The 27,861-nt window shown below is 40.6% G+C and overlaps 2 protein-coding genes across 6 annotated transcripts; both read left to right on the top strand.

The window, feature by feature from the left end:
• The first annotated feature begins 818 nt into the window (after positions 1-818).
• On the top strand, positions 819-27,861 carry LOC308083978 (4-galactosyl-N-acetylglucosaminide 3-alpha-L-fucosyltransferase 9-like). Of its 5 annotated transcripts, none has more exons than XM_080426425.1 (4): positions 871-961; positions 12,005-12,066; positions 12,494-12,584; positions 16,715-18,063. In XM_080426425.1, exons 3-4 carry the CDS (start codon positions 12,514-12,516, stop codon positions 17,877-17,879), a joined length of 1,236 nt encoding a protein of 411 aa, XP_080282551.1. In that variant the 5' UTR covers positions 871-961; positions 12,005-12,066; positions 12,494-12,513; the 3' UTR covers positions 17,880-18,063. The 5 variants fall into 5 exon arrangements, with proteins under 5 accessions (XP_080282554.1, XP_080282553.1, XP_080282551.1 ...); XM_080426426.1 differs by having other exon boundaries at positions 907-961; positions 12,017-12,066; XM_080426427.1 differs by lacking the exons at positions 12,005-12,066; positions 12,494-12,584; positions 16,715-18,063 and adding exons at positions 20,421-20,539; positions 24,037-27,860 and having other exon boundaries at positions 834-961.
• LOC308083631 (globoside alpha-1,3-N-acetylgalactosaminyltransferase 1-like) lies at positions 7,290-8,232 on the top strand (the record flags this gene model as incomplete). Its single annotated transcript, XM_080425946.1, has 1 exon — positions 7,290-8,232. The coding sequence occupies one exon, from the start codon at positions 7,290-7,292 to the stop codon at positions 8,193-8,195; it is 906 nt and encodes a 301-aa protein (XP_080282072.1). The 3' UTR covers positions 8,196-8,232.

The raw sequence follows: 27,861 nt of genomic DNA, 5'->3' as shown, positions 1-27,861 counted from the left end.
CTGTAACTAACCGGGAATGTCTTACTAGGCCAACTAGTAAGGGTGACCACAGTAATCAATGGACTATGTCTATCAGGCCTTCAATAGTAGTATGCGTAGTTATATTGTAATGTGAATGCATTACAATATAGGTACTGGTATATTAGTGTATAATGATATATGATATTATGTATGGATACATGTATGTAAGTACAAGGACCATGTGCTGTTTAAATGACTGTTCCCTCATTGACCATAGGAGCATCCATTGTATAGCATCCTGCGGGGATGTGTGTCTCTAGATCTGTGCTTTGTGTGGTTCAAATCAGGCCATGTGAGTGTGTTCATCTTAGGTATTTCTAGAAATATGCTATTTCAATTATATCACATTACAAATAGGGGTTCCTGCCCAAAATGGGTAAACGCAGGAGATGTGCAATAGAATTGTCAAAAAGAAAAAGGAAAATAAGAAAAGCTAGACAAAAATATATACTGCATTTGACTTGACAGCTTTGTCATTGTTCAGGGGTCTGATAAACTGAAAGAAAAAATATATATATTTCTGTGTCTCTCTTTAGTTTTGTGACAATGCAGTAGTTTCCTGACCACAGCCTACCAGTGAAGAAGTATACTCACATTTTTTACTTAAGTAAAAGTATCAATGCCCTATTGTAGAAAGTACAAAGTTACAATTACAAGTTCGGCTTATAGTACCAAAGTAAAAGTACTCATTATGCAGAAGGTCCCATTTCACAAATGTATAAAATATATACAAATCATTTGAAAATGTATATAGGGGTAGGGCTGGCTGCTGTTCCCATAGCACACCGTGATAGCCTCCGTCACAATGCTCTGAGTGAGGGAAAGGATTTCAGGACCTTGTGAAAGAAGGACAGTATGAAGGAGAGTAGGCTATGAGGAATGGATTACTACTGACTGAGGGAAGGTGATGACACAAGGGAAGGAACGCTCAAAGGCCTAGGTAAGACAAATCATTGACCAAAGGACTGTGTGCTGACAGTGTTTTTTTTGTTTTGTTGTTCCGTTTACCAGAGGTGGGTAGTAGATTATATATATATATATATATATATATATATATATATATATATATATATATATATATATATATAGTTAAGTAACTTTTTCTGAATAGATTAGACATTAGATTTTTCTTTTCTTTTTTTTTGGGTAACATTCGACTTGTTTGTTTCCTTCTCTCTCTCAGATAGAGTTCAGCCAAAGAGGCTGACCGGTATTTGCTTTGGCTCGCTCAGTCACATGACTCAGTTTGACCAATCAAACACACTGTAGCCAGAGTCACAGCACCCAGAATATCTCTGAGCTGGCAGGTGATGTAAGGTTACAAACACAGAAGGAAAGAGTGGATAGACTAAACAATAGTCAGTTACATTATGCACTGCCTTCTTTGTCTGCCTAAATTTATGTTATTTTGTCAAGATTTAATTTAGTATCATGTAATGTTTCATTTAAAGGTAGGACAACGGATAAAACGACTTCAGTTTTAGTTTTAGTTACTAATTAGTTACTAATGAGAAAAGTTGTGACAAATATATGCTTTAAGAATAATGACATCACAAGTGGAGGAAGTTGCTAGTTGTACGTACTGTATTAGTAGAATATTGGCCTATAAGAAAAAAAGGAAATGTGTAGCACACTGGAATAGACACTATGGCACATTACAAGTCCATTAGTTTACATTTAGCGTTAGTCATTTGGGTTTCTGGTAAAATTATTGACCAGTTATGTCCATGACAAAAATAAAATATTGATCAAAATGTCCGTCACAAGCTGGCATGGTGATGACCCCTGGGCGAGGATTATTACTGATTTCTAAGATGCATATAACATCTTTGTTGTTTGTGATAATGCCAAATCATACCATAATGCCCTGTCTTTGAAGTGATATGGTTTGGGCCATATTTGAATTTGCACATGGCTATTTTATATTTTATTTATTTCTATTGGACAAGCACATATCAATTTATATTTTAGACATTTCAATTACAATGTCTGAACATTTAATCAATACATCAGATTGTTTGACTCTGAAGAGTAGTTTTTCAAGACTCTTTTCTTTTTTTTAACCGAAAGGTTTCCCATATTGTCTGAACAGTAACTGTGTTGAGTAGTCTTTTCACTAGATTCTTTATTACAGTGATGACATGGGTCATTATTATTTTAAACTAACAATACTTTTACTTGAGTATAGTTTTCGGCTACTCTACACCTCCGCTGTTTTGTTAAGTGAAGTCTTTACTGTCTGAGTGAGACTATAAAAATAAATTATCACACTGATTCAAAGTATAGTTTAATGCGGAACAATAGTGTGTGTGTGTGTGTGTGTGTGTGTGTGTGTGTGTGTGTGTGTGTGTGTGTGTGTGTGTGTGTGTCTTCTAAGGACAGAGGCTTGATGGATGTCTGTGTAGAGACCTTCATATCTCTGAAGTCCTTAGAGTAACACACACACACGCACACATGCACGCACGCACGCACGCACACACGCAGACACGCACGCACACGCACGCACACACACACACACACACACACACACACACACACACACACACACACACACACACACACACACACACACACACACACACACACACACACACACACACACACACACACACACAAACACGCATGCACACATGCACGGATTGGTTTGCAACTACACAGTAATTATGCACAGCAACACACTTCCTTTCTGTGTTTGTAACTGTGGGACTAAAGGTCTCCGGACGGGGGCTGGGACAGGATGTGAGGAGGCTGTGATAACATCACTTTATACTGTAATCTCATCCGCCAGGATAGCCTTTTCAATGGGATTACAGTAATCTACAGTACAAATATCTAACTGTGATCCAGTGGTGGAAGAAGTACTCACATTTTGTACTGAAGTAAAAAAGTACCAATACCACAATGTAGAAACACAAATAAAAGTCTGGTATTCAAAATTTACTTGAGTAAAAGTACAAAAGTATTCGCATTCAAATATTCTTAAGTACTGAAAGTAAAAGTACAAATTTTGCAGAATGTCCCATTTCACAAGTTTCCGAATGTATAAACATGCTTCGAAAATAGCAGCGTTGTGAGCTTGTGGATCGGCTATTTTCAAATTGCTTAAGTATGCATATAGGGCAGAAGTGGTTAATGTATGTTTTGTAATAATAATCAAAATCTACAAAGTAACTAGTCACTAAAGTTGTCAAATAATTGTAGTAAAAAGTACAATATTTGCCTCTAAGATGTGGTGGAGTAGAAGTAAAAGTATTGAAAATTGGAAACACTCCAGTAGAGTACAAATTCCTCACAAGTGTACTTAAGTACAGTACTTGAGTAAATGTACTTACCGTAGTTACTTTACACCACTGCTGCGATTATAACAGGCCACTGCGGTTCACAAAGGTCAGTGATCTTGTTTTGAATTCCTTCATGGTGTTGCTATAGGAACTACTGTATATTTTAATCTTTTGTTTATCAAAGACGGGAAATGTGGGAACTTCCAATCTACTCCCCTGTGAAATGATCTAAATCCTGCAGGCTAGCTAAACCCCCACCATAACACCCACCAAAAAAGGACACATTCAATTATGTTTTCACCAGCTATTCTAACTTAAAGGAGTAGTTCACCCCAAAAATAACGTATTTTCTATCAATTACACATCCCATGACGCATTGAATTCATGGAGTTATTATTTTTTTTGTCGCATTCCTAAACCAATAATTTGATGACCGGTGCTCTCTCCGGTAGGAGACTCAAAGAGTCTCCTTTGAGTCTCCTACCAGATACGTTAGCATCTTTCTGCCGGTAATCAAATTATTGGCTTAGGAATGAGACAAAAACGAAAAAAATCTCCATAATTCAATGCTTCATGGGGCGTGTAATTGATATAAAATAAGCATTTTTTTGGGTGAACTACTCCTTAACATGACACTCACTTCAGTCTACTCCACCATTTAAAACCGATCCCCTTTCAAATCAACCATTTCTTTGCTCCTCTAAAGACATATTTCATTCTCTCATGTACTGTAACTGTAGGGAATAACTGGTAGGACTTACCATTTAAAGCCTACTTTATTGTACGCTTGCAACGTCTGCTATTTTTTGCCAAATGTTCACCTAATTATTTCTGAATGTTTGCCTATTTTGACATAGGGATACTGGGGTTCATGTGGTTAACAGAGGTATTATCAGTGGTGGACAGTAACAGAGTAAATGTACTTGAGTACTGTACTTGAGTACAGATTCTCAAATATTTCACTTTTACTTGAGTACATTTATAGGAAGGCTGTAAAGTAAAGTACTGAGTACATTTAGGTTGGCTGTTTCTTTGGCCACACTTGCTCTCACACTAGCCGTGTTATTGACTCCCCCCTCCGCTCGCCTCTTTGTTACATCTTGTATGGGTGTGTAGGAGTAAAAGTATTTAGTTCTGGTTCCTCATTCATTTCTATGTTTTATAGGTGTTTCTGCAGGCTTTGTATAACATAGTGAGAGCTAGCCTGGGGTCCAGACTGCTTCGCTACGTTCGGCGGATTTCTTTTTCTCACTCACAATACGGTCTGGAAAGCCTCCTATCTCTATCTATAGTGAAAACGACTCATAATCAGGGCTTTTGATGGGGGGGGACCAATGTTGTCCAATGTAAAACTCGAGTCACTTAAATACACAACCCAAACCTCTACCAAAGTGGTCTTGCCCTTACTGTTTTACTCTTACTTGAGTAACATTTTGACTGAGCTATACTTTTACTTGTAGTGGAGTACATTTGACTAGGAGTATCTGTATTGTACTGTATTGAGTACTTCGTCCACCTATGGGTATCACCACACAGCTGAGTAGTCCCTTCAGTCTACGCCTCACCCCCAAGTGATCCTTTAGTTTGCGTCTGCTCTTCTTGCCTGTTTTGGATTAATTATCCACTCCACGTTTGGAACACCAAACCCACCCCACTGTTTGGACTGGAAAATAATGTCTCTGTTGGTGTGGGTGTTCAGTCTGAACCACTAGGTTTACAACCACTAAAATCACTTGACCTCTACTGTCTCTGTTTGTTGTTGTTAGACTTTGATACTGAAGATGGTTAAACGGCTGCTATAGCTAATCATAAAGTTTAATATTTAATCCACATTTTAAGAGGCACAATCTGTACTCGTACTCAAGTACTGCATGGGGTTGAGTACTTCGTCCACCTCTGGGTATCATCACACAGTTGAGTAGTCCCTTCAGTCTACGCCTCACCCCCAAGTGATCCTTTAGTTTGGGTCTGCTCTTCTTGCCTGTTTTGGATGAATTATCCACTCCACGTTTGGAACACCAAACCCACCCCACTGTTTGGACTGGAAAATATTGTCTCTGTTGGTGTGGGTGTTCAGTCTGAACCACTTCCTCAACATTAAACTAGGTTTACAACCACTAAAATCACCTGACCTCTACTGTCTCTGTTTGTTTTTGTTAGACTTTGATAATGACGATGGTTAAACGGCTGCTATAGCAATCATAAAGTTTAATATTTAATCCACATTTTAAGAGGAACTTTATTTGTTTTTCAACGGATGTGGCCAACACCCCAGACAGTTTTTTAGTTGCTTGATTCAGTACTTCGATATTTGATAGTCATTTTATAAGACACGCCCCCTTCCTATACAAACCCAATGTAACGTCAAACTCATTTTAATGAGTGATAGATTCATCGAAAACACCCATCCTTGGTTTTGGTGACTGATATCGTCATTCTAATACGTACCTTGACCAGCTCTCTGACCCGCAGAGACTCTAGCACCTTCCGTACGAGTCAGGATATTTGGCCTTACAACCCAGATATCTCAGAAGGTAGGAAGGAAGGAAGGAAGGGCAAGCAAACCACGCCAAGGGGGGAAAATGATGCCATATCGATTTTGTAAAAAACGCTGGCCCTTGGTGGTGAGTACTGTATTCACTATGGGTCTAACTTCAGTGCTGCTGTGTAGATGGGATAATACAAACTGGAGTTTGAATCAACCCAACATCCTGACTGACCGGCGTACTGACATTGTACCGGTGACCCGGTGGCTAGCTCCAATCGTATGGGATAAGACCTTCGACCCCGTGCTGTTAGACGCCATCTACGAACCCCGCAACATCACCGTGGCGATGACCGTCTTCGCCGTCGGCAATTACACCCGGTTCTTGAGGGACTTTCTAGAGACGGCGGAACACCACTTCTCACCCCCAAGTGATCCTTTAGTTTGCGTCTGCTCTTCTTGCCTGTTTTGGATTAATTATCCACTCCACGTTTGGAACACCAAACCCACCCCACTGTTTGGACTGGAAAATAATGTCTCTGTTGGTGTGGGTGTTCAGTCTGAACCACTAGGTTTACAACCACTAAAATCACTTGACCTCTACTGTCTCTGTTTGTTGTTGTTAGACTTTGATACTGAAGATGGTTAAACGGCTGCTATAGCTAATCATAAAGTTTAATATTTAATCCACATTTTAAGAGGCACAATCTGTACTCGTACTCAAGTACTGCATGGGGTTGAGTACTTCGTCCACCTCTGGGTATCATCACACAGTTGAGTAGTCCCTTCAGTCTACGCCTCACCCCCAAGTGATCCTTTAGTTTGGGTCTGCTCTTCTTGCCTGTTTTGGATGAATTATCCACTCCACGTTTGGAACACCAAACCCACCCCACTGTTTGGACTGGAAAATATTGTCTCTGTTGGTGTGGGTGTTCAGTCTGAACCACTTCCTCAACATTAAACTAGGTTTACAACCACTAAAATCACCTGACCTCTACTGTCTCTGTTTGTTTTTGTTAGACTTTGATAATGACGATGGTTAAACGGCTGCTATAGCAATCATAAAGTTTAATATTTAATCCACATTTTAAGAGGAACTTTATTTGTTTTTCAACGGATGTGGCCAACACCCCAGACAGTTTTTTAGTTGCTTGATTCAGTACTTCGATATTTGATAGTCATTTTATAAGACACGCCCCCTTCCTATACAAACCCAATGTAACGTCAAACTCATTTTAATGAGTGATAGATTCATCGAAAACACCCATCCTTGGTTTTGGTGACTGATATCGTCATTCTAATACGTACCTTGACCAGCTCTCTGACCCGCAGAGACTCTAGCACCTTCCGTACGAGTCAGGATATTTGGCCTTACAACCCAGATATCTCAGAAGGTAGGAAGGAAGGAAGGAAGGGCAAGCAAACCACGCCAAGGGGGGAAAATGATGCCATATCGATTTTGTAAAAAACGCTGGCCCTTGGTGGTGAGTACTGTATTCACTATGGGTCTAACTTCAGTGCTGCTGTGTAGATGGGATAATACAAACTGGAGTTTGAATCAACCCAACATCCTGACTGACCGGCGTACTGACATTGTACCGGTGACCCGGTGGCTAGCTCCAATCGTATGGGATAAGACCTTCGACCCCGTGCTGTTAGACGCCATCTACGAACCCCGCAACATCACCGTGGCGATGACCGTCTTCGCCGTCGGCAATTACACCCGGTTCTTGAGGGACTTTCTAGAGACGGCGGAACACCACTTCTTTGTCGGTTTCGACGTCCGTTACTACGTGTTTACAGACCAGCCGGACGAGGTCCCTTCCGTCAAGATAGGCGCCGGGCGAGAGCTGTTCGTCAGGTCCGTACCGGGGTCGAACCGCTGGCAGGAGATTTCAGCCGGCAGGATGAAACGTATCCAGGATTCAATAGAAACGGAGCTACGTGACCACGCTGACTACATCTTCTGTTTTGACGTTGACGCAAAGTTCCATGGTCGCTGGGGAACCGAGACTCTGGGGCAACTGGTCGCCGCAATACACCCATGGTTCTACACCACCGAGCGCAGTGCGTTTACTTACGAGCGTCGACCAGCCTCAAAGGCGTATATGGCCCCTTACGAAGGTGACTACTACTACCAGGCCGCGGTATTTGGGGGGGAGATGACTTACGTCCATCATCTGGTGTCAACGTGCAGCCACAACTTTGAGCTGGACGCCCAGCAGGGAATAGAAGCAGTGTGGCAAGACGAGAGCCACTTCAACAGGTACCTGTGGATCCATAAACCCACCAAGGTTTTGTCTCCGGAGTATATGTGGCATGACCTCAAACCCAGAAAACCCGAGATAAGAATCATCCGATTCTCTTCGGTCATTAAGAACTATGCCGATATACGACCCAATGTCTGAAATATCTGGACTAGAAGCAGGGGGGCTCCCAACCTAATTCAGCTATAGACCCAAATGATAAATATTGTTGCTGTGTTAATGCAGGAATCTGTAGTGGGTGCTCAAAAACATAGATACATAATATGCAAAAAAAAAAAAAAAGATGAATAAATGTAATGTTTCATGTTGGTTGTCATGGTGTCAGGCAGAGCCGTCGGCTCACTAGGGCAACTGGGGCTTCATTTCTCTCTCAGCGAAGGGGTCCTTGGCCTGAAAAACTTTGAAGACCCCTGCTTTAGACAATTTCCCCCCAATGTATTTTTTTTCAGTTTGAACAAAATATTTTACATTGAGGTGCCCAGATGTCGGTAGTGCCCACCTATCCTGTTACCATACCACAGACAGACAGACAGACAGACAGAGCATGAGATGGCATTAACAACTGTACTTCATTCAAACACAGCAAGTGAGCCCACTAGACAAGCCTACTTCGAAGCGCGCGCACACACACACACACACACACACACACACACACACACACACACACACACACACACACACACACACACACACACACACACACACACACACACACACACACACACACACACACACACACACACACACACACACACACTGCTTAGGTTGACATTATGCCGGTCGCTCGCAGTCGCACGTTATGTGCTTGATTTGTCGTTCTATCAGCACTTTGTGTTTGGTTGTTGTAGATGAACTCACCTAATGATGCTGCAGAGGTTGAAATAGTTTGACAAACTTCTAGCCTTGTTACAAGACTATGACCGATAGTCTTGATCCAAGGCTACCGCACTTCCACAGTACAACAATGTTTAAGTCAGAGGAGCATGGTTTGGCCAAAACCTGCCATTAATCCACGTGTTGTTGTTTATATTTGTCTCACCGGTACGCACACACACACACACACACACACACACACACACACACACACACACACACACACACACACACACACACACACACACACACACACACACACACACACACACACACACACACACACACACACACACACACACACACACACACAGGTCTCAGACACGATCAGACCGACGAGTCATAACAGCTCGTGATCAACAGAAACTAACTTCCCCTAAGGACTTCAAAATAAGAGCCACTGGTAATGTTTGATTAACCTAGTTTTATTTTGGTGTCTACTTACAGGAAGTGTATACCCATTTGTAGTAACGTGACACACAGAGCTATAAATAATAATTCTTGCGCTTCTTTTCGTTTGATCTGCGCGCAACATTAAAACTAAAGTAACAAGCCTGTTTTGAAAATGTACTGAGTAGAAAGTACTAGTACTTGTGTTAAAATGTAACGGATAAAAGTAAAAAGTAGTCAGAAAAATAAATACTGAGTAAAGTACAGATACTCAAAAAAAGTACTTCGTTACAGTAACGAAGTACTTGTACTTCGTTACTTCCCATCTCTGTCAAGCAGAGTCTTTTGGAGAAATATAGACATGATAATTAAGGGACTTATGGAAGATATAGATTGTATACAGTACATAATTATACTAATTATATAGGGTGTAACGGATTCCATTGTTATATATATATATATATATATATATATATATAAATATTATATTGTATATATATATAATAATATATAACGATTAGGGAGTGTTGCCTGCTCAGTATAACATGTTAACATATGTGTCTAGGAGATTGAGGGGTATAGTGTGATGTGGTAGTGTTGGCGTTTGTATATAACGGTATGATATTAGAATGGGTGTATACATAGGTTTCCGCCCGACGTCATCACAGAGCAGAATGCGCAATCTGCGCATGCCCGGGGTAGAACGAACCCGGAAGTGCCCTTCACTCTGTTGTTGTGTTCGGGAGTTAGATAGGCATAATGCTGCTATTATAGGCATAATAGGCATAATGCTGCTATTGTATAGAAATAAAAGACGAACAGATCCAACTTCCGACAAATCATTTTTATTGAGTAAACAAGATATTACAAACTGCATAATTTAATCTACTTTCATTAGACCGGTGAAGACCATTTCTTTTATGAATGTAGATTTGACCAGAGCTGCTGCGGGTAATAGCGCCCTCTATAGGCTCACCCCTCCACTGCGCGCGCATATCCTCTCATGTTTACAAACAGGAAACCCGTCTATATGGGTATATGCACACATTCGGGTGTATACAGTATATGTGCATACGAATGAAGACAATAATGAAGACATGAGTCTATATATTGTATATTTTGGAGGTGTTTACAATGCAAGGAGGCATTCTGGCAACAGTCAATGGGCCAGCATTGTGATACCATTAGAGGAGACTTGTTTATGCTTAGTATAAATGGAACTGCCTCAGAGCTTAGGAAATGTATAAGTGAATTATATTTTACACTGGATCTTTTTTTCTCTTGGGTTACCGTTTATCTCACCACAGAAACACAAAAACAGACTGGAAATGTTAATCTAGGGGCCAAATGGCACTAACCAAATTGAAAATGCTCCACAACAACGTGGCATCCATCGTGCAAGTACCGTATTGTGTGTAGGTGCTTGGATGATAGTGCATTCATTCATAAATATTCATACAGAATTCATACTCCCTGACATTAACCGTCACAAGGGAGCAGGAAAGGGCTCGCATGCCGTCTGCACTGAAGGATGTCACAGGATATAAAGAGGCCATAAATGTGAATGTTTGAGTGGCTCTGAATGTCATTACAAAGTCCTCTACACAGCCCCTGAGAGCATTAGGTGCCTCTCAACCACCCCCCTGGGGGGTAAATCGGATTCATTTACCGTGGCCATTACCTGTGTATTCATACATGCTCACTCCGGATACCATTCCATTTGGCTCAGCTCATCAAAGTGTGACTGACAGATGCCAGAAATGATTAGATTGCGGGCGAGGGGGGAGAGAACGTGGGAGTTTCTTTCTGCCTGAAAATCTGCCTCGCCAATGCTCAGACATCAGCCATGAAATGAAACAGACAGTCCAAATGAGGGAACAGCTCAGGATAATATCCCATTAAAAATGTTGTTTACGCCTGATGTCTGGATTCAGCCTGGCCGTCCATGACCGTATCTGGCCCAGACTGTTTGGAGGAAGCACTGCCAGAACCATTTCCCTTGGAAAAACCCAGGGAGGCGGTCCCGACCTCCAGCAGCAGAATGCCCCGTATCTCCCTGCCATCCAATTCTCCGTCACTCACACCCCAAAAATCTCTTCCCTCCCCCGATGTGGCGTGAGAGACGCTCATAGGTTGGCACCCCCTGCTGCTTAGGAGTGGCATAGTGCCCACAGTGAAACACCGTGTAGCCAAAAGCAGCAGCTAATATTAATTAGCATGTCCTTTGTCCTTGGGTTTCTGGACTGCTTCTCCTTCCCCCATGAACTAAAGCCAAAAACTATTTCCCAATGACTTCTGCATTAAAAGAACCCCTTTGTTGACTTTTTATCGCCGGCTACATTTATAAATGAACGCTATCGTACAAAACCAACTGAAAGCACAATTAAGCACTTATAGGAAGTGTTGTACATCAATTAGAAACATCCAGTGAGGATGCCTCCTGCATACTTGGCTAGAGCTCCACATTCAAAGGTGTGTGTGTGTGTGTGTGTGTGTGTGTGTGTGTGTGTGTGTGTGTGTGTGTGTGTGTGTGTGTGTGTGTGTGTGTGTGTGTGTGTGTGTGTGTGTGTGTGTGTGGTGGGTGGGTGTGTGCTGTACGCAAATTACTTGGCAGTTTAGTTTCAAGGTTCAAGGTATCTTTATTGCCTTGTGTACAGATACAATAGAACACCATATGAACTGTGTAGGTCATTCCACAGCCTGGGAGCCAGCTTGAGACTTTGACACCACCGTTGTCGACCACCAACAGGTTAGTTGGCAGCTGTGTTGGCTCGGAAGATCTATAATGTAGTGGTTCGCCAAAATAATATGTATTTGGCCGCGGACCCCCTTTGTCAAAATATTTTGTTCCAGGGACCACCCCAGAAGCAATGATTTGAGTTACAAATGTTCGGTTGAAAAAATATTATCTTCAAAGATTTGCACACATTTTCACGATTTTTCTAAAATAGCAGATCTACAAGCTCATAGCGCGGCACTCTGCACTAAAATTATTGTGATGCTATATTAACACATTTTGCTGGGGACCCCCTGGAACCCCCCCAAGGACCCCTGGGGGTCCCCGAACCCCACCTTGAGAACCAACGCTATAAAGTACATTATTGGTCTCCTCTCCTCTCCATCACCAAAATAATGGTCTCCAAATGTTTTCATTGGCTTGTCTGACGGGTTTGAAGAGACCGCACCGAGCCACTGCATGCTGCATTATCTCAGATTGCTGCAAATTACGTCCAGAATTCGATCACTCCAGCCAACGTATCTGATGCTGTGAGTATCTGATGCCCAATTTCATATCGTTGCTGTCGGGTAGAAACCTTGTGTCTCCATATTTCAACTTTTGATATATTTTTTTGTAAATTAATGCCCTACTTCATCATTCAGAGTATCGCACACAAGTAGTGAAAATAGCAGATCTAGCTTGTAGATAGCTATTTTCACTACCTGTGTGTTTTATTTTATTTTATAGTTATACAAAAATGAACGGTTTTGGACATACAAGGTTTCCACCCGACAGTGACAATATTTATTTTTCCAATACCACAAGAACGAGAAGTAGATTTAGTGGCTATAAGGCATTCTAACTCTTATTTCGTATTTTCGTACATGATTATACATATTTATAACAAGTGTTATAATGCCTTATAAGCGCATTATAATGGTAAATGGTGAATTTATATAGCGCTTTTATCCAAAGCACTATACATAGATTGTACATTACATTCACCCATTCATTCATACAGCGATACATCGGGAGCAATTAGGGGTCCAGTGTCTTGCTCAAGGACACTTCGACACTAACTCTGGGGAAGCCCGGGATCGAACTGGGAACCTCGCTGTTACCATCCGGCCGCTCTACCGGCCACTCTACCCCTGAGCCACTGTTGTATAATGCATTATAAACGCGATTATAATGCATTATAGACCCGACCTTTAAGTAAAGTGTCACCCTTATTTCTGTTTCTTGTGTTACTCAGTGCTTACTGCCAGTGGTATAAAGTATTTATTTTAACAATTCTGGTTCCTTAACGATTCCCTCTTAGCATTAACGATTCCTCCAGGGGGTTCCAAATGGACCCTTACAGGTCTGTAACTCTGATAGTGTACAAATGGAACCAAATGGACCTGGTGATCCTTGAAATTAAAAAGTTTGAGAACCACCGGTATTGTAATTGTACAGCAGACGTGAAGTCCACATAACCAGCAGAAACGGTTCCAAATGTGATGGAACCGATTCCTCAATGTTGGATCCGGTTTTCCCCGGTTCTGGATCCCAACCCTAAAAGTAACTAAGTACATTTACTCAAGTACTGTACTTCCTTACAGCTATAACCACTGGCTTAGCGTGCCTCTCAGCCGTCTTCACATTGTGAAATGTGATGAACAATGACGTGCCCTACGTGTTTGATTTGCGCCACAGTTCTCAATTAGCCATGGAATAATATAGCAGGGAAATCTTGCCAATGATTTGGGAACTAATGAAATCTGATGGGAAAAATAAATGTGCCACCAAATGTGCATTATGGAGCATGGAGTGATGTCTCTGATATCAACACGCACGCATGCAAGCACGCGCGTGCGCGCACACACACACATGCACACGCACACGCACACGCACGCACACGCACACGCACACGCACACGCACACACACACGCACACGCACACGCACACGCACACGCACACGCACACGCACACGCACACGCACGCACACACACACACACACCAGTATGATGGCAAAAGGACAATAGTAAATGACTTCACATGTGTGTCAAAATCTAGCTCACTATCTGAAAGGAGCTTTGAAGATAGATAAGTAACTCAACCGCCACAGACATGTCAGCAACTGTCTGATGCCACACATCAAAGGCTGATCCAATCAGCCCGTCTGGTCCAATCAGCCCGTCTGGTCTGGTGGTCTATCACCTTCCAGGGTTATCTGCCGTTATCTTCCACACCTATAGAGATTTGGTTGGTGGTCTATCACCTTCCAGGGTTATCTGCCGTTATCTTCCACACCTATAGAGATTTGGTTGACTATTTGGGTTGTCGCAACAAACACGCAGCCATACATAAAGACTAACTGTCTGTCTAAGATGGAAAGAATTTTAACTAGAAAATGTGCTCCTCGGAGCACAAGTCTCCGCCAGCAGACTATAGCAATTATATTATCATAGCAATAACTAATGAGATACAGTAGAGTAAAAGATATATACTGTAGTTAAATAAAAAGGTGTATGTTAAAGAAATATTTATTTAAAAAAAAAAACGGTTCTTTGAAGTGACACACCTATTTATAGAATTGTATTTCGTCATGCATTCCTCTAGCCAATCAAAGGCATTGGTGTCAACATATTAATACGTATTAAGATTTCGGTCTTGTTGTGGGATCAATTCAACTCTAGTCCTCTTCTGTGTTACTGTTGTAGATGAGTATGCTTTCTTAGCTTTGGCCTTCTGCGCCTTTGCTTGACCAATGTCAGGTGTTCTCAAAGGGACACACACACGCACGGACGGGTGATTTGGACTAGAAGATACTGTTCCAATCAAGACTGATTGATCCTGTCTTACCTCGCTTCAAAAACGTAAACGGCTTTTTGAAGTGACACACCTTTTTCTTATAGGATTGTATTTCGTCATGCGTCCCTCTAGCCAATCAGAGACATTGATGTCAACATATTGACACGTATTAAGAGTTCGGCTTTGTTGTGGGATCATTTCAACTCTAGTCCTCTTCTACGTTACAATTGTAGATGAGTATGCTTTCTTAGCTTTGGCCTTCTGCGCCTTTGCTTGACCAATGTTAGGTGTTCTCAGAGGGAAACACACACGCACAGACGGGTGACTTGGACTTACTGAAGGTACTGTTCCAGACATTAGATTGCGGGCGAGGGGGGAGAGAACGTGGGAGTTTCTTTCTGCCTGAAAATCTGCCTCGCCAATGCTCAGACATCAGCCATGAAATGAAACAGACAGTCCAAATGAGGGAACAGCTCAGGATAATATCCCATTAAAAATGTTGTTTACGCCTGATGTCTGGATTCAGCCTGGCCGTCCATGACCGTATCTGGCCCAGACTGTTTGGAGGAAGCACTGCCAGAACCATTTCCCTTGGAAAAACCCAGGGAGGCGGTCCCGACCTCCAGCAGCAGAATGCCCCGTATCTCCCTGCCATCCAATTCTCCGTCACTCACACCCCAAAAATCTCTTCCCTCCCCCGATGTGGCGTGAGAGACGCCAGTCTGATTGATCCTGTTTTACCTCACTTCAAAAAGTAGGGGCTTTTTGAAGTGACACACCTATTTATAGAATTTTATTTCGTCACGCGTCCCTCTAGCCAGTCAGAGGCATTGGTGTCAACAAATTGACACGTGTCACGTGGAGCTTGCCCAATGTTAGCTTGGCTAACAATGTTTGCTCACACAAAGCGAAAACATATTCTCCACCTTCGGCGGAGACAATTACATAAAAATGTAATGATTAAGAAATGCTTATGAGAAAACTAACTTGGCCCCTGGTATGACTACTGCCATGGCAGAACATTGTTTGTGCCAAGTCTTGGTGCATATTGGAGAAACAGTGTGCCTGTGGCCCCCGGGCTCCCCTAACATGGCCCCTGGTGTGACTAATCTCCTGCTAGACCCCTGAACAGTGTTTGTGCCAAGTTTGGTGCGGATCGGAGCAATGGTGCACCTCGCAAGTTAAAGTCTGCATGTTACGTGTGTGACGTCCTGTCTACCGTCCACCCATTAGGCAATTTTAAAATAGGATAAGTGGCAGCAGATGCTAGTGAAAAAGTGATTGTAATTTTCAATAACCATAACTGCACAAATAATTGACATTAAATTCTCTAAATAAATATACAGTATTTATACAAAGTAAAGTGAAGTTTTATAAACACAACGTTTTTTAATATACTAGACCGTTGCCGTTGCGACGCGCTGTGAGCTTGTAGATCTGCTATTTTAAGAGCGCAACACCCGAGCGCAACCAAACATAAAATGACTTGTCTTTTTGTTCTACTGGATCTCTTCTCCACTAGTCCCTAACTAACATTTAGGGATAGTTTTTATTTGTTGACAAAATTGTCAATATATTTTGTCTTAGTTCTAGTCATCGTAGCTTTTTATTTAGTTTTCGTCAGTGAAAACATTTATAGTTTTGGTCGACGAAATCAACACTGGTGCTGTGACTGGCTATACGTTTGATTGGTGAAACGTCAGTCATGTGACAGAACCAATGCAAGTGTCAGCCTCTTTGGCTGAACTCTATTAGAAAACGTGCATTTCATGGGAATAAAGTGTAAAACATATAATGAACAAGTGTAGAGTGTGAAGTGATCTTGAGTGTGAAGATGATGTATTCATTTATTCTCTCTCTCTCTCTCAGGTCTCTCTCAAAGGGTCAGCCATGAGCTCTTCATCCTACAAGTGGACTATAATAAAATTCTGCCTGGTGGTTCTGTGTTTACTGGCGTCTTTTCTCTCCTACTACAAGCCAGACATCAACTTTTCGTATTTTTACGGCACTCAAATCAAATCAAATGTCTAGAAGAGGCCTATCGGAACATCCTGTGTCCGGACGGAAATAGGTCTCGGGACTTATTTAACTATACCATACAGAACCACGTCACGTGGACAGGTTACAATCACACCAAGACGATCCAGCTTAGCGATGGAGACGTGGAGCCTCATGATCAGGTCCTGATATTGATATGGTGGTGGCCATTTGGATACAAATTCAGTATTACAGGATGTCAGCTGACGGACGACAGGACTCTGTACAACAAGGCTCATGCTGTCATCATACACCACATCAACATCAAGAGACGGCTGACCAACATGCCAACAGAGCCACGCCCCCGGTTTCAGAAGTGGGTGTGGTTTAACATGGAGTCACCCGCTAATTCAGCTCCGATCCCTAAACTCAACGACTTGTTCAATTTAACGACAAGTTATCGCCTGGATTCAGACGTCCCGGTGCCTTATGGGTACCTGGCGCCGGTGGAATCGGAGGACAAGTGTTTCAAGTTGCCGGTGAAGGAAAAATTGGTCTGCTGGGTTGTGAGTAACTGGAAGTCACGATTTAGAGTTCAGTTCTACAACGAGCTGAAAAAGCACATCAGGATAGAGACTTACGGCAGGGCCTTTGGTTATAATTTGAAAGACGAAAACCTTCCTAAGTTAATATCTAGTTGCAAATTCTACCTTTCCTTTGAAAACTCTATGGACAGAGACTACATCACAGAGAAATTATACAATCCTATGAGAATGGGGACAGTACCAGTAGTTCTGGGCCCTCCAAGAACAAATTATGAGGATCACATCCCAGGAGACTCTTTCATTCATGTAGATGACTTCTCCAGCCCAAAGGAGCTGGCAGAGAGACTTCTTTATCTGGACCAGAACCATACTGAATACATGAGCTACTTTAACTGGAGACAGAAGTTTGAGGTCAAACGTTCCTATTTTGGCTATGATAATGTTCAAAGATCATGCGATTATCTACGAATGCACCAAGGCCGACAAGCTTTTCATGATCTCAATAAATGGTACTGGGGGTTATAGGTTACATCCTTAAAAACTGATTGCACAAGTAATATGACAAAGAATGACATTGAACTTGCTGTATTTGGGAAGTCGCGGTTTAGACAATTGATTTGAGAATATTTATGATACGTGTTTTTGTATCTTGTAAGTGTAAAATTACGTCTGTATTTGCATTTAATGTTCCTTAGTGGGTGTGTTCAGATATGGCTAAAATGTACTCCCCGGCCTGAAATACATGGAGGAATATGGTTTATGTGCTTATTTGTGTTACATTATATGAAACTCACAGCCAATTTATCACAGGTGACTGCATGTGTTACCAATCTTTTTTTGCGTTAATAAACAATAATATAAAAAAACACCAATTTGGGGTATTTACTTTTGGATTATAGTTTATAATTAGAATGTGAATTGTTTAATTTCATGTCATCTGAGCTGAAATTTGTACAGTATCACCACTATGCCTATAAGAAGAATGAGGAAGGATAGGGCAGAGGCATTTCAGAAAAAAACTAAACAAACAACACAACGACTAAAGGGTCAATCTGTCTATAACAGTGATTATAAAACCATATATATTTTCAATATCATGCTAGATGTAGAACATTCCATGTGGAACAACACACATATCCAGCACTGCACAATACAGGCTACTGAAGAATGTAGACACAGTCACACACGCACGCAACTCATGTTAATTTATGGCCTATATGTTTTCTTGGGGGAGTTATTGAAGGGTGCTGAATTCAAATTTGCCGTATGCCCTGCTAAAAAAATTCCAATAATGCTTAAAATAGAGAGAAATAGAGAAATCCAAGTTGGCCACCACCACAAAGTAAATATAGTTTTTGACTGAACAAGGTAGAAACTTGAATGAAAGGTGCTTTTGTAGGTTTTTATACATGGGGAATGCAATGTCACAATCTGATTGGAGATACAAATTGGAATAAACTGCTTGAACCTAATATATATATCCAGATGATCGAACGTGTATAATTTCCTTACTTTGTTTTTCAAATATGTATTTGCACACAGCAGAGTTGAGGTCAGTACCACTACAGGAGGTAGTTTTCACTTCTCCCTTAGACAGGTGACCACCCCCTCCCCCCTTTATTTACCCCCACCCCCCCTTTTCCCTCCTCTACTCTGTACATAGTGTTTTATATTTGTGATGATATTGAATGTTTTGGTGCTATTTTGATGACTATGACTATGTTGATGAATTGAATACCTAGGAACACAATGGAAACAAGACTGTAAGGACTTTTTTGGTGTTATCCTTTTAGACAAAGTGTTTGACTGTACTCATGTTGTTTTTACATTTCTGTCTAATAAAATATTCAATCAATAAATCAAACAAACCTTGAACAGTAGCTTTAGAAGGCAAGTCCACACCAATGATTCACGATGCAACTAGTGGGTTTTGGTTTTTATACAAGGGAATGAGACATTCAGGTTTACAAACCTTGCATGTCATTAGTTAACTTGATTTGCCTTCAGGGTTAATGGATAACCCAATGAAGAGCTGGAACACAAGCATGCAGTACAATCAAACGTGAGGAATGGCTTGAGAACCACTTGGGCAGTGATTCTCACACATTGTCATGTCGCGGACCCCCATTTGAAAATCTAATTTGCCGTGACCCCCATAAAAGATGTCTGTGAAATGTTTTTCTCAAAATCTTAAATTCTCATTTTTCGAAAATAGCTGATCTGTAAGCTCACAACGCATCGCAATATGCAACACGCTGTGGGCTTATAAATCAGCTATTTTTGAATGTCCATAGTATAAAATAGGGTTAAAGTGGTTACATTTATTTGGAATCCACTAAAGGACACCTAGGCGTGTACCCCGTACTGTGCTAGGGCATAAAGTTTTCATACAGAACACGGATTTATTTTGTAGTCATCGGGATGGACTTCTAAAAACCCCAAAGTCTGTGGATAAACCTTTTACTTTTGGCTGAACTTTCAGGGGAAAAAAAAATCTCATTTGAAAAGAGTCACAAAATGAAAACATTGAAAACAATAATTCTAAAAATGTTTGTAAGTTCAAAAGGAGATAATGACTGTGACTGTGTTACCAATCTTTTATTGCATTATTAATAAACAATCACATAAAATAAAATACCAAAAAAATTGGGTATTTACTTGCGGATTATAGTTTCTTTGTTCCATTTCCTGAAAAGTAACTGTTTTGGGCATGGATTCCACCCGACAGCAACGATATGCGTACGCAAACGAGAGTGAATCAACATATGCATTTGCTGGGTTGAGCAGATAAATGCCAGCCCTAATCATGACACCCACACACACACTCACCCACCCCCACCCCCACCCCCCCACACACACACACACACACACACACACACACACACACACACACACACACACACACACACACACACACACACACACACACACACACACACACACACACACACACACACACACACACACACACCAACATTGTACTTTGCAGCCAATAAGATGCCATCTACTGTACCAGAGCACAGTGTCAGTTATATCGTTTTTTTCTCCTTTCTTTCTTTTCTACAGTTGAGAAGTGCCTACAGCTCTAGTCCTATCGCACCACAAAGGAACATTTGATAATGCCAGCCTACTTATTCTGATAGTTTAAAGTCTCCGATGCCATCACCAGCTTGTTTTTCAATAAGGTGAGAAGTTGTTTGATAATTTAGTAACTAGATGTACGTAGGCCTTTTAGTTGAAATGCATTCTGATTAGGGTTGACGATTCATTGTCGATTCATTGTCAAACACATAATTGTGATTAACGATTACATTTTGTTGTTGGCATTGAAACATTGGAATATAAATACAAATTGAATTTCTTTTATCGCTTTTTTGGCAATAAATGTCTTAATGGGTTAACTAAAACTAAGTAACGAAAAATATACATGTACATTTTAATGAACTGAAATAAAAAAAACAACGAGACTTTACAAAATAACGATACAATTGAAACTGCATTTAATGTTTAGAAAACGGACTCATCCCCAGAAGAAGACCTTAAGTTGGTCGAAACGTTGGGTTGTCAATACATTTATTGCATGGTGGCTATACGAGTCGTATGCTTCCTCTTCCTTCGTCCAGAAAACTAACTAAAACAAGCTAAAATCATTGAGAATATGGGGGCCCACATTGTGTAAATGTATTTAATAGATCGTCTCTGTCGGGTGGAAACCTCATATGTCCAAAACTGTTACTTTTCAAGATTCAAATTCAAATTCAGAAATTGTACACCCTCTGTAACCACAAGAATGCATTCTGTGACTGCGCTCGTATATGTCCCGTGCAAGGGAATAATTATGGTATACTGTCTGAAAAAAACTTAGACTACAGCACTGGCACCAACCAACCACAAACGAAAACTAAGGGCATTTTGTCTATAATTTCAGTTTGTTTTGTAACGAAACACACAATACGTTTCAGTTAGTTATTTTTTTATTGTAGTTTTTATTTAAGTCAGTTAACGAAAATGTTTCTTAAATTCTAGTTTTCGTTATTTTGTTAGTTTTCGTTAACTATAATAACCTTGGATCACACCACAACTATAACAAAGACAAAAGTGAACAATGTAGTTATAGTTAACCTTGTAGTTAAAGTGAACAGTGTAGTTATAATTATCCTTATAGTTAAAGTGCTTGGTATGAACAGAACAGCCCTTATTTTGGGTGTATATTATGAAATATATATTTAGCAGCTTTTTAGCTGTGCCAGTTTTAACTGTGTGAATAAATGTTTGAATGTGTTGCACAACGCGTTTCGCTTCCGCTTCCACTGGTGCTATATATCATAGCACCTGAGGAAGCGGAAGCGAAAATCAGTCCTGAGGAGTGTGCGGAGTGTGCGGTCCCTTCTTTTGAAGGTTTTCTTCTTTTAGCTTTATACATATCTCTTGCGCTGACCTGCACCTCCAGTCGGGGTCCAACAAGATGTGCACGAGTCTTAATTTAGTTTAAATGTTTTAATGTATTCACAGTGTCACAGTGAATGTCGATGAGGCCGTTTTGTTTTCCCCTTCTGAAGACTCTTTTTTGTCAGAAACAGTTGAACAGTTGAACACATGTGTGTGTGTGTGTGTGTGTGTGTGTGTGTGTGTGTGTGTGTGTGTGTGTGTGTGTGTGTGTGTGTGTGTGTGTGTGTGTGTGTGTGTGTGTGTGTGTGTGTGTGTGTGTGTGTGTGTGTTAGGGCTTTCACCAACTAGTCGACTAGTCGACTAGTATAACCCCTAGTCGACTTTGTTGGTACTAGTCGAATAGTTAAAAAAAAAAAAAAAAATTGCCATAGTAATGGCCCATCTTACTATTATTATTATCCTCCTGACTTTATTTTTTATCAAAAGGGGGTCAAAAGTATGCCCAATAAAAGCCTATTATTGGGCAATGGGGATCCTTGGAGACGCTGCTGTGGTGCTGTGCTGCTGTGCCAGAAGCGCTTCCCTTAAAACGCCATAAAAATAAGGGCAGGAGGATAATAATAATAGTAATATAGTAGTAGGATGGCATTAAAACAATGCCCCCCCCCTAATATATATATATATATTTTTTTAATGTAAATTTCGACTAGTCGACTACTACTTGGTCAAATGAGTCGACTAGTAAAAATCATTAGTTGTGAATGCCCTAGTGTGTGTGTGTGTGTGTGTGTGTGTGTGTGTGTGTGTGTGTGTGTGTGTGTGTGTGTGTGTGTGTGTGTGTGTGTGTGTGTGTGTGTGTGTGTGTGTGTGTGTGTGTTGATGTCCCTGTGGTTTTCCTAAGTGTGCATTTCAGCTGTCTTCACTTTATGACATTTTGATGAAAAATTACATTCCCTGCATGTTTGACATACAGCAGAGTTCTCGGGAATATAGAAGGGGAATCTCACCAATGATTTGGGGACTAATACAGTCTAAAGTGAAAAATAAATGTATATTTCCATGCTGTGAGTAGTAATAATTTTATCCAGTGCTTATTGTTGTTGGGACCAGCTCGGCCACCAGTACATTACCACTAAGTACATTAAGTATATTGTATGTTCTTACCTAGAAATTACTGTATACATGGGTGTGGAATATTTGAACCATATCTCCCCTATTAAGTATTGTGTTTTGGATCACTGATTTGAGTATAAAGTTACCAAGTTTGTTTTGCGAAGACATTCAAATGCTATTCTCCCATATGTTTCTGTAGATCTGTTAGCCTTTCATTCTTTGCCACCTTAGAAACCTTTTGATCCATTGTTTGGAAGGGCACCCTGGGCCTTCTTCACCTTTTATTCAAAGTTGAGTGTTTACAGTAGAACAGTAAAAATAGGGGGTTGAAAGAACCCTTTTGGCCAGATCATTGTTCTCTCTGAGTTCATTATCATATCAATTATCCTAGTTCCTTTCTTGAGAAGTTGCCAGTCTGTCAATGAAGTTCATCGATTACAATCACTAAGGTATACAGGTTCTTGGATTCATTCAAAAGCTTACAACATGTTGAGTAAGATGGTTTACAAAGTTTCATGTGGAAATATGGTTTAATGTTTATCCCTGCTAAGGTAATTCTCTCTAAATGCAAATTGGTTCAGCTTGGTTGAATGTGAGTGGTCAAATGAGAACTAGGGGAGGAGTTGGAAAGTGAGGGATGATCTCTTGACTGAAAGGTATAAATTGTATTGATTGATGTGATTTTGTGTGCTGTGTCATTCGATCCAAGGACAGACACCTTGCTGTAATCGCTGTCTTGCAAATAAAGACTCACAAAGTATCTTCAACTCTGACTCAAGACTCTCTTCCAAGGCAGGCCTGCGACCTTATCACTGATAATATACGACATGGGCAAAACTGTACAGGGCTCCCTGCTGCATAGTCTGGCTTAAGGGTTATTTTAAAAATGGAATAATTAGACAAAAGTAGCTTTTAGAACATCAGAGAGTATCTTACTGTTTCACACTGCAACTGTGAGCAACTGTGTGAAGATTAAGATTTTTTATTTATTTTTCTCTTGTCTAGTTTTTAACTTTTTGTTTTGTTTAACTTGTGTTTTTTAACCTGACTGTAAAGCACTTTGAACTGCATTTATGTCTGAAAGGTGCTCTATAAATAAAGATTATTATTATTATTATGCATTTAATATCTCTCTCTCTCTCTCTCTCTCTCTCTCTCTCTCTCTCTCTCTCTCTCAAAGGCTCAGCCATGAGCTCCTCATCCTGCAGGTGGACTCTAATAAAATGCTGCCTGGTGGTTCTGTGTTTACTGGGATCCTTTCTCATGTACTACAAACCTGAGTTCAAGTTTCCGTCTTTTGGCATTTACGAGGAGGCCTCTTGGGGAGGAAACAGCTCTCACGCCCCAAACCAAAACTACACCTCAGGAAACCACTGCGTCACGTGGACAGGTTACAATCACACCAAGACGATCCAGCTCAGAGATGGAGACATGGAGCCTCATGATCAGGTCCTGATATTGATATGGTGGTGGCCATTTGGATACAAATTCGGCATTACAGGATGTCAGCTGACGGACGACAGGACTCTGTACAACAAGGCTCATGCTGTCATCATTCACCACCTCAACATCAATAGAGAGCTGACCAACATGCCGACAGAGCCACGCCCCAGGTTTCAGAAGTGGGTGTGGTTTAACATGGAGTCACCCGCGAATTCAGCTCCGATCCCTGAACTCAACGACTTGTTCAATTTAACGACAAGTTATCGCCTGGATTCAGACGTCCCGGTGCCTTATGGGTACCTGGCGCCGGTGGAATCGGAGGACAAGTGTTTCAAGCTGCCGGCGAAGGACAAATTCGTCTGCTGGGTTGTGAGTAACTGGAATCCGCAATTTAAAAGAGTTCAGTTCTACAATGAGCTGAAAAAGCACATCAGGATAGAGACTTACGGCAGGGCCTTTGGTCATAATTTGAATGGCCAAGAGTTTTCCAAATTAATACCTAGATGTAAATTCTACCTTTCCTTTGAAAACTCTATGGACAAAGACTACATCACAGAGAAATTATACAATCCTATGATGATGGGGACAGCACCAGTAGTTCTGGGCCCTCCAAGAACAAATTATGAGGATCTCATCCCAGGAGACTCTTTCATTCATGTAGATGACTTCTCCAGCCCTAAGGAGCTGGCAGAGAGACTTCTTTACCTGGACCAGAACCATACTGAATACATGAGCTACTTTAACTGGAGACAGAAGTTTGAGGTCAAGCGTTCCTATTTTGGACGCGATCACGTTCAAAGATCATGCGATTATCTACGAATGCACCGAGACAGACAAGCTGTTCATGATCTCAATAAATGGTACTGGGGTTAAACACATATTAATAATTTGCTGTATTTTGGAAGTAACGGTTTAGAGTGCCTGCTTGATTTGAGAATTCATGATATATGTTTGATATAATGACAATATACAGTACTATGTCTAGTGTATGCCATGGCCTGTCTTGAGTTGTTGCTCATTCTAAAACGGCTAGTCCCATTCCTTGATTCCGATTGGCTGGTTTCCGTTTAGTAGACGTGATATGAGACAATAATCTACACCTTAGATCATTTTATATCAAACCAAGGTGCGTTATTTCTTTCCACAGATCCAGCGTGTCTGTAGCTGAACTAAGGTAAAGAGAGCGCTTGATTTCCTTACAAACCCCGGCCGTGCTGGCGTTCTAAGCACCGCCAGCGTGCATAGGACCATAGATATAGAAACCTAGATACCTCTCTCCGACCAAAAATAACCTTTCATTAGTAATTAATCAAACATTTTAGATGTTAACAAAGCATGTTTGTTTACATACGCCTGTAAAATAAAAGGCATAATGCACTTTAAATCATCTTAAAGGGATAGTTCACCCACAAAAATTTAATTCTATCGATTAGTCACCACATGGAGACTTGAATTTATGGATGTTTTTTTGTTTTCGTCGCATTCCTAAGCCAATAATTTGATGAGAAGCGGACCGGTAGGCAGCGGTTCCGGTAGGAGACACAAAGGAGACTCTTTGTGTCTCCTACCTCTGATCGGCCCCACCCCCCCCTGAAGCTGCCAGGGTTCTGGCACTATGTGGCGCAGAGGGCACAAGCAACCAGGCGTTTCAAATTATTTGTTTTGTTTTAAAAAATATATATAAATTATATTAATTATAAAAGCTACGTAAATGCACTGGTCTCATGACAGCAGACTGGAGTAGATCTTGAAATCCTATGTTTTGAATCAAGAATCGTTTTGAATCGAGAATCGTTTTGAATCGAAAAAAGAAAACGTTTTTGAATCGAAAAAAATATGTTTTTGAATCGAGAATCGTTTGTTTTGAAGAAAAAAAAATGGAATCGTGAGCCCAACAATCGGAATCGAATCGAATCGTGAGATAGCAGACGATTCACAGCCCTAATTAATATCTTTTAAAATATATATATATACTGTATATATTTTGTGTTTCTTTAAAACCTTGAAAAAGGTGTTTTCATTGTGATACAGATAAATAGGAGCTGTTAGGGAATGTTCCATGAACTCTTTATATAAGTAATTTTTAACAGAGATCTCTGTCTGAACTTTCACAAACTAAAGTTTGATTTGTGTACGTGAAGTATGAACATCTATTTGTGAGACAGTCTGCCATTGTTCATGTGTTCTGTGTGACTTTGTAACGATGTACTCTGACCACATGATGCAGCATCTATTGCTACTGTTTAGATTTAAGGCCAGAAGCAAGGCTAGCAAGGCTATTGCCTGGTCATGTCCACTTTCATGTGATATCAATGTTATTGCCCCTCCTGGCTCTGGAGAAGCTGGGGACATAAAATATGCTAGCACTCTTTATTATTACTTTTGTGTTGCACAGTGGTGGAAAAAGTACTCACATTTTTTCACATACAAGTAAAAGTATCAATACTGCAATGTAGAAATACTCTCTTATAAGTAAAAGTCCGGAATTAAAAATGTACTTGAGTAAAAGTACAAAAGTATTTTGTCATAAAAATGTACTTAAAGTACCAAAAGCATACTCATTATGTAGAATGTCCCATTTCACAAGTTTTCAAATTTATAAATTGTATACAAATCTTTTGAACATAGCAGATCTACAAGCTCTCAATGCGTCACATCGCGACGCATTGAGAGCTTGTAGATCGGTTATTTTCAAATGGCCAAAATGTATATACTGTAGGGCTGAAGTGGTTAATCAAAATCTACAAAGTAACTACTAAAGTTTTAAAATCATTGTAGTGGTACAATATTTGCCTCTGAGATGCAGTGGAGTAGAAGTAAAAGTATTTAAAATTGGAAATACTCAAGTAAAGTACAAATACCTCGAAATTGTACTTAAGTACAGTACTTAAGTAAATGTACTTAGTTACTTTCCACCACTGCTTTTATGTTGCATACTGTAACAATGTATTCTGACTGAAGGCTGTTGTGCCTTGTTAACACAAGCCCTGTTATGGTCAAGGCCACATGATGCGTCAGACTCTGACAGGTGATAAGAGAATTCCTCCTGAACCGATACTCCCTCCCTTTTTGCTCTTCCTTGGGAGGGGCGAAAAACACCTTTTTAGTCTCTGTTTCTGTGTGTTTCTCTCATGTTATCCTGCAGACAGCCCGAGCTCGTTGCAATATAGCATCCGTGTACACGTATCAATACAACTCCGGAAAAGACAGTTCTTGCTTATTGTTTATATCTCAGTACAGTACAGTAGTGGCTAATTACAAATTAGCCACATCAGAACTTAAAGCAGTGGTTCTCAATCTTGTGAAACCCCAAATTGATATCGCCTATATTTGTCCACTGACCCCCATCTGAAACGGTTTTGTGCCAGGGACCCCAAAAAGAGAAGGTGCATGTAGAAGAATACAAAAAATAAAATTATTCAAAATTTTCCAAACATTTTCAATATTTTTCTAATATTTTCAAAAAAATCTACAAGCTCGCAGCGTGGCACGAAGTATTTTTTTGCAATTTTACTTTATACTGAGTATAGTACAAAGTCCTCCTTTGTTTCTTGTATTATTG

This window comes from Gymnoscopelus braueri, assembly GCF_963280865.1.
Source record: "Gymnoscopelus braueri genome assembly, chromosome: 4".
Lineage (NCBI taxonomy): Eukaryota > Metazoa > Chordata > Actinopteri > Myctophiformes > Myctophidae > Gymnoscopelus > Gymnoscopelus braueri.
The sequence above is the reverse complement of the archived record's forward strand: the minus strand, read 5'-3'. Positions and strand labels throughout refer to the sequence as shown.

Excerpts from the sequence above, each read along its gene's own strand:
- LOC308083978 (XM_080426425.1), top strand. The coding sequence starts at position 12,514 with ATGCTGCATTATCTCAGATTGCTGCAAATTACGTCCAGAATTCGATCA. Across the intron at positions 12,585-16,714 it reads CAGCCAACGTATCTGATGCT|GGTCAGCCATGAGCTCTTCA; the intron begins GTGAGTATCTGA and ends TCTCTCTCAAAG.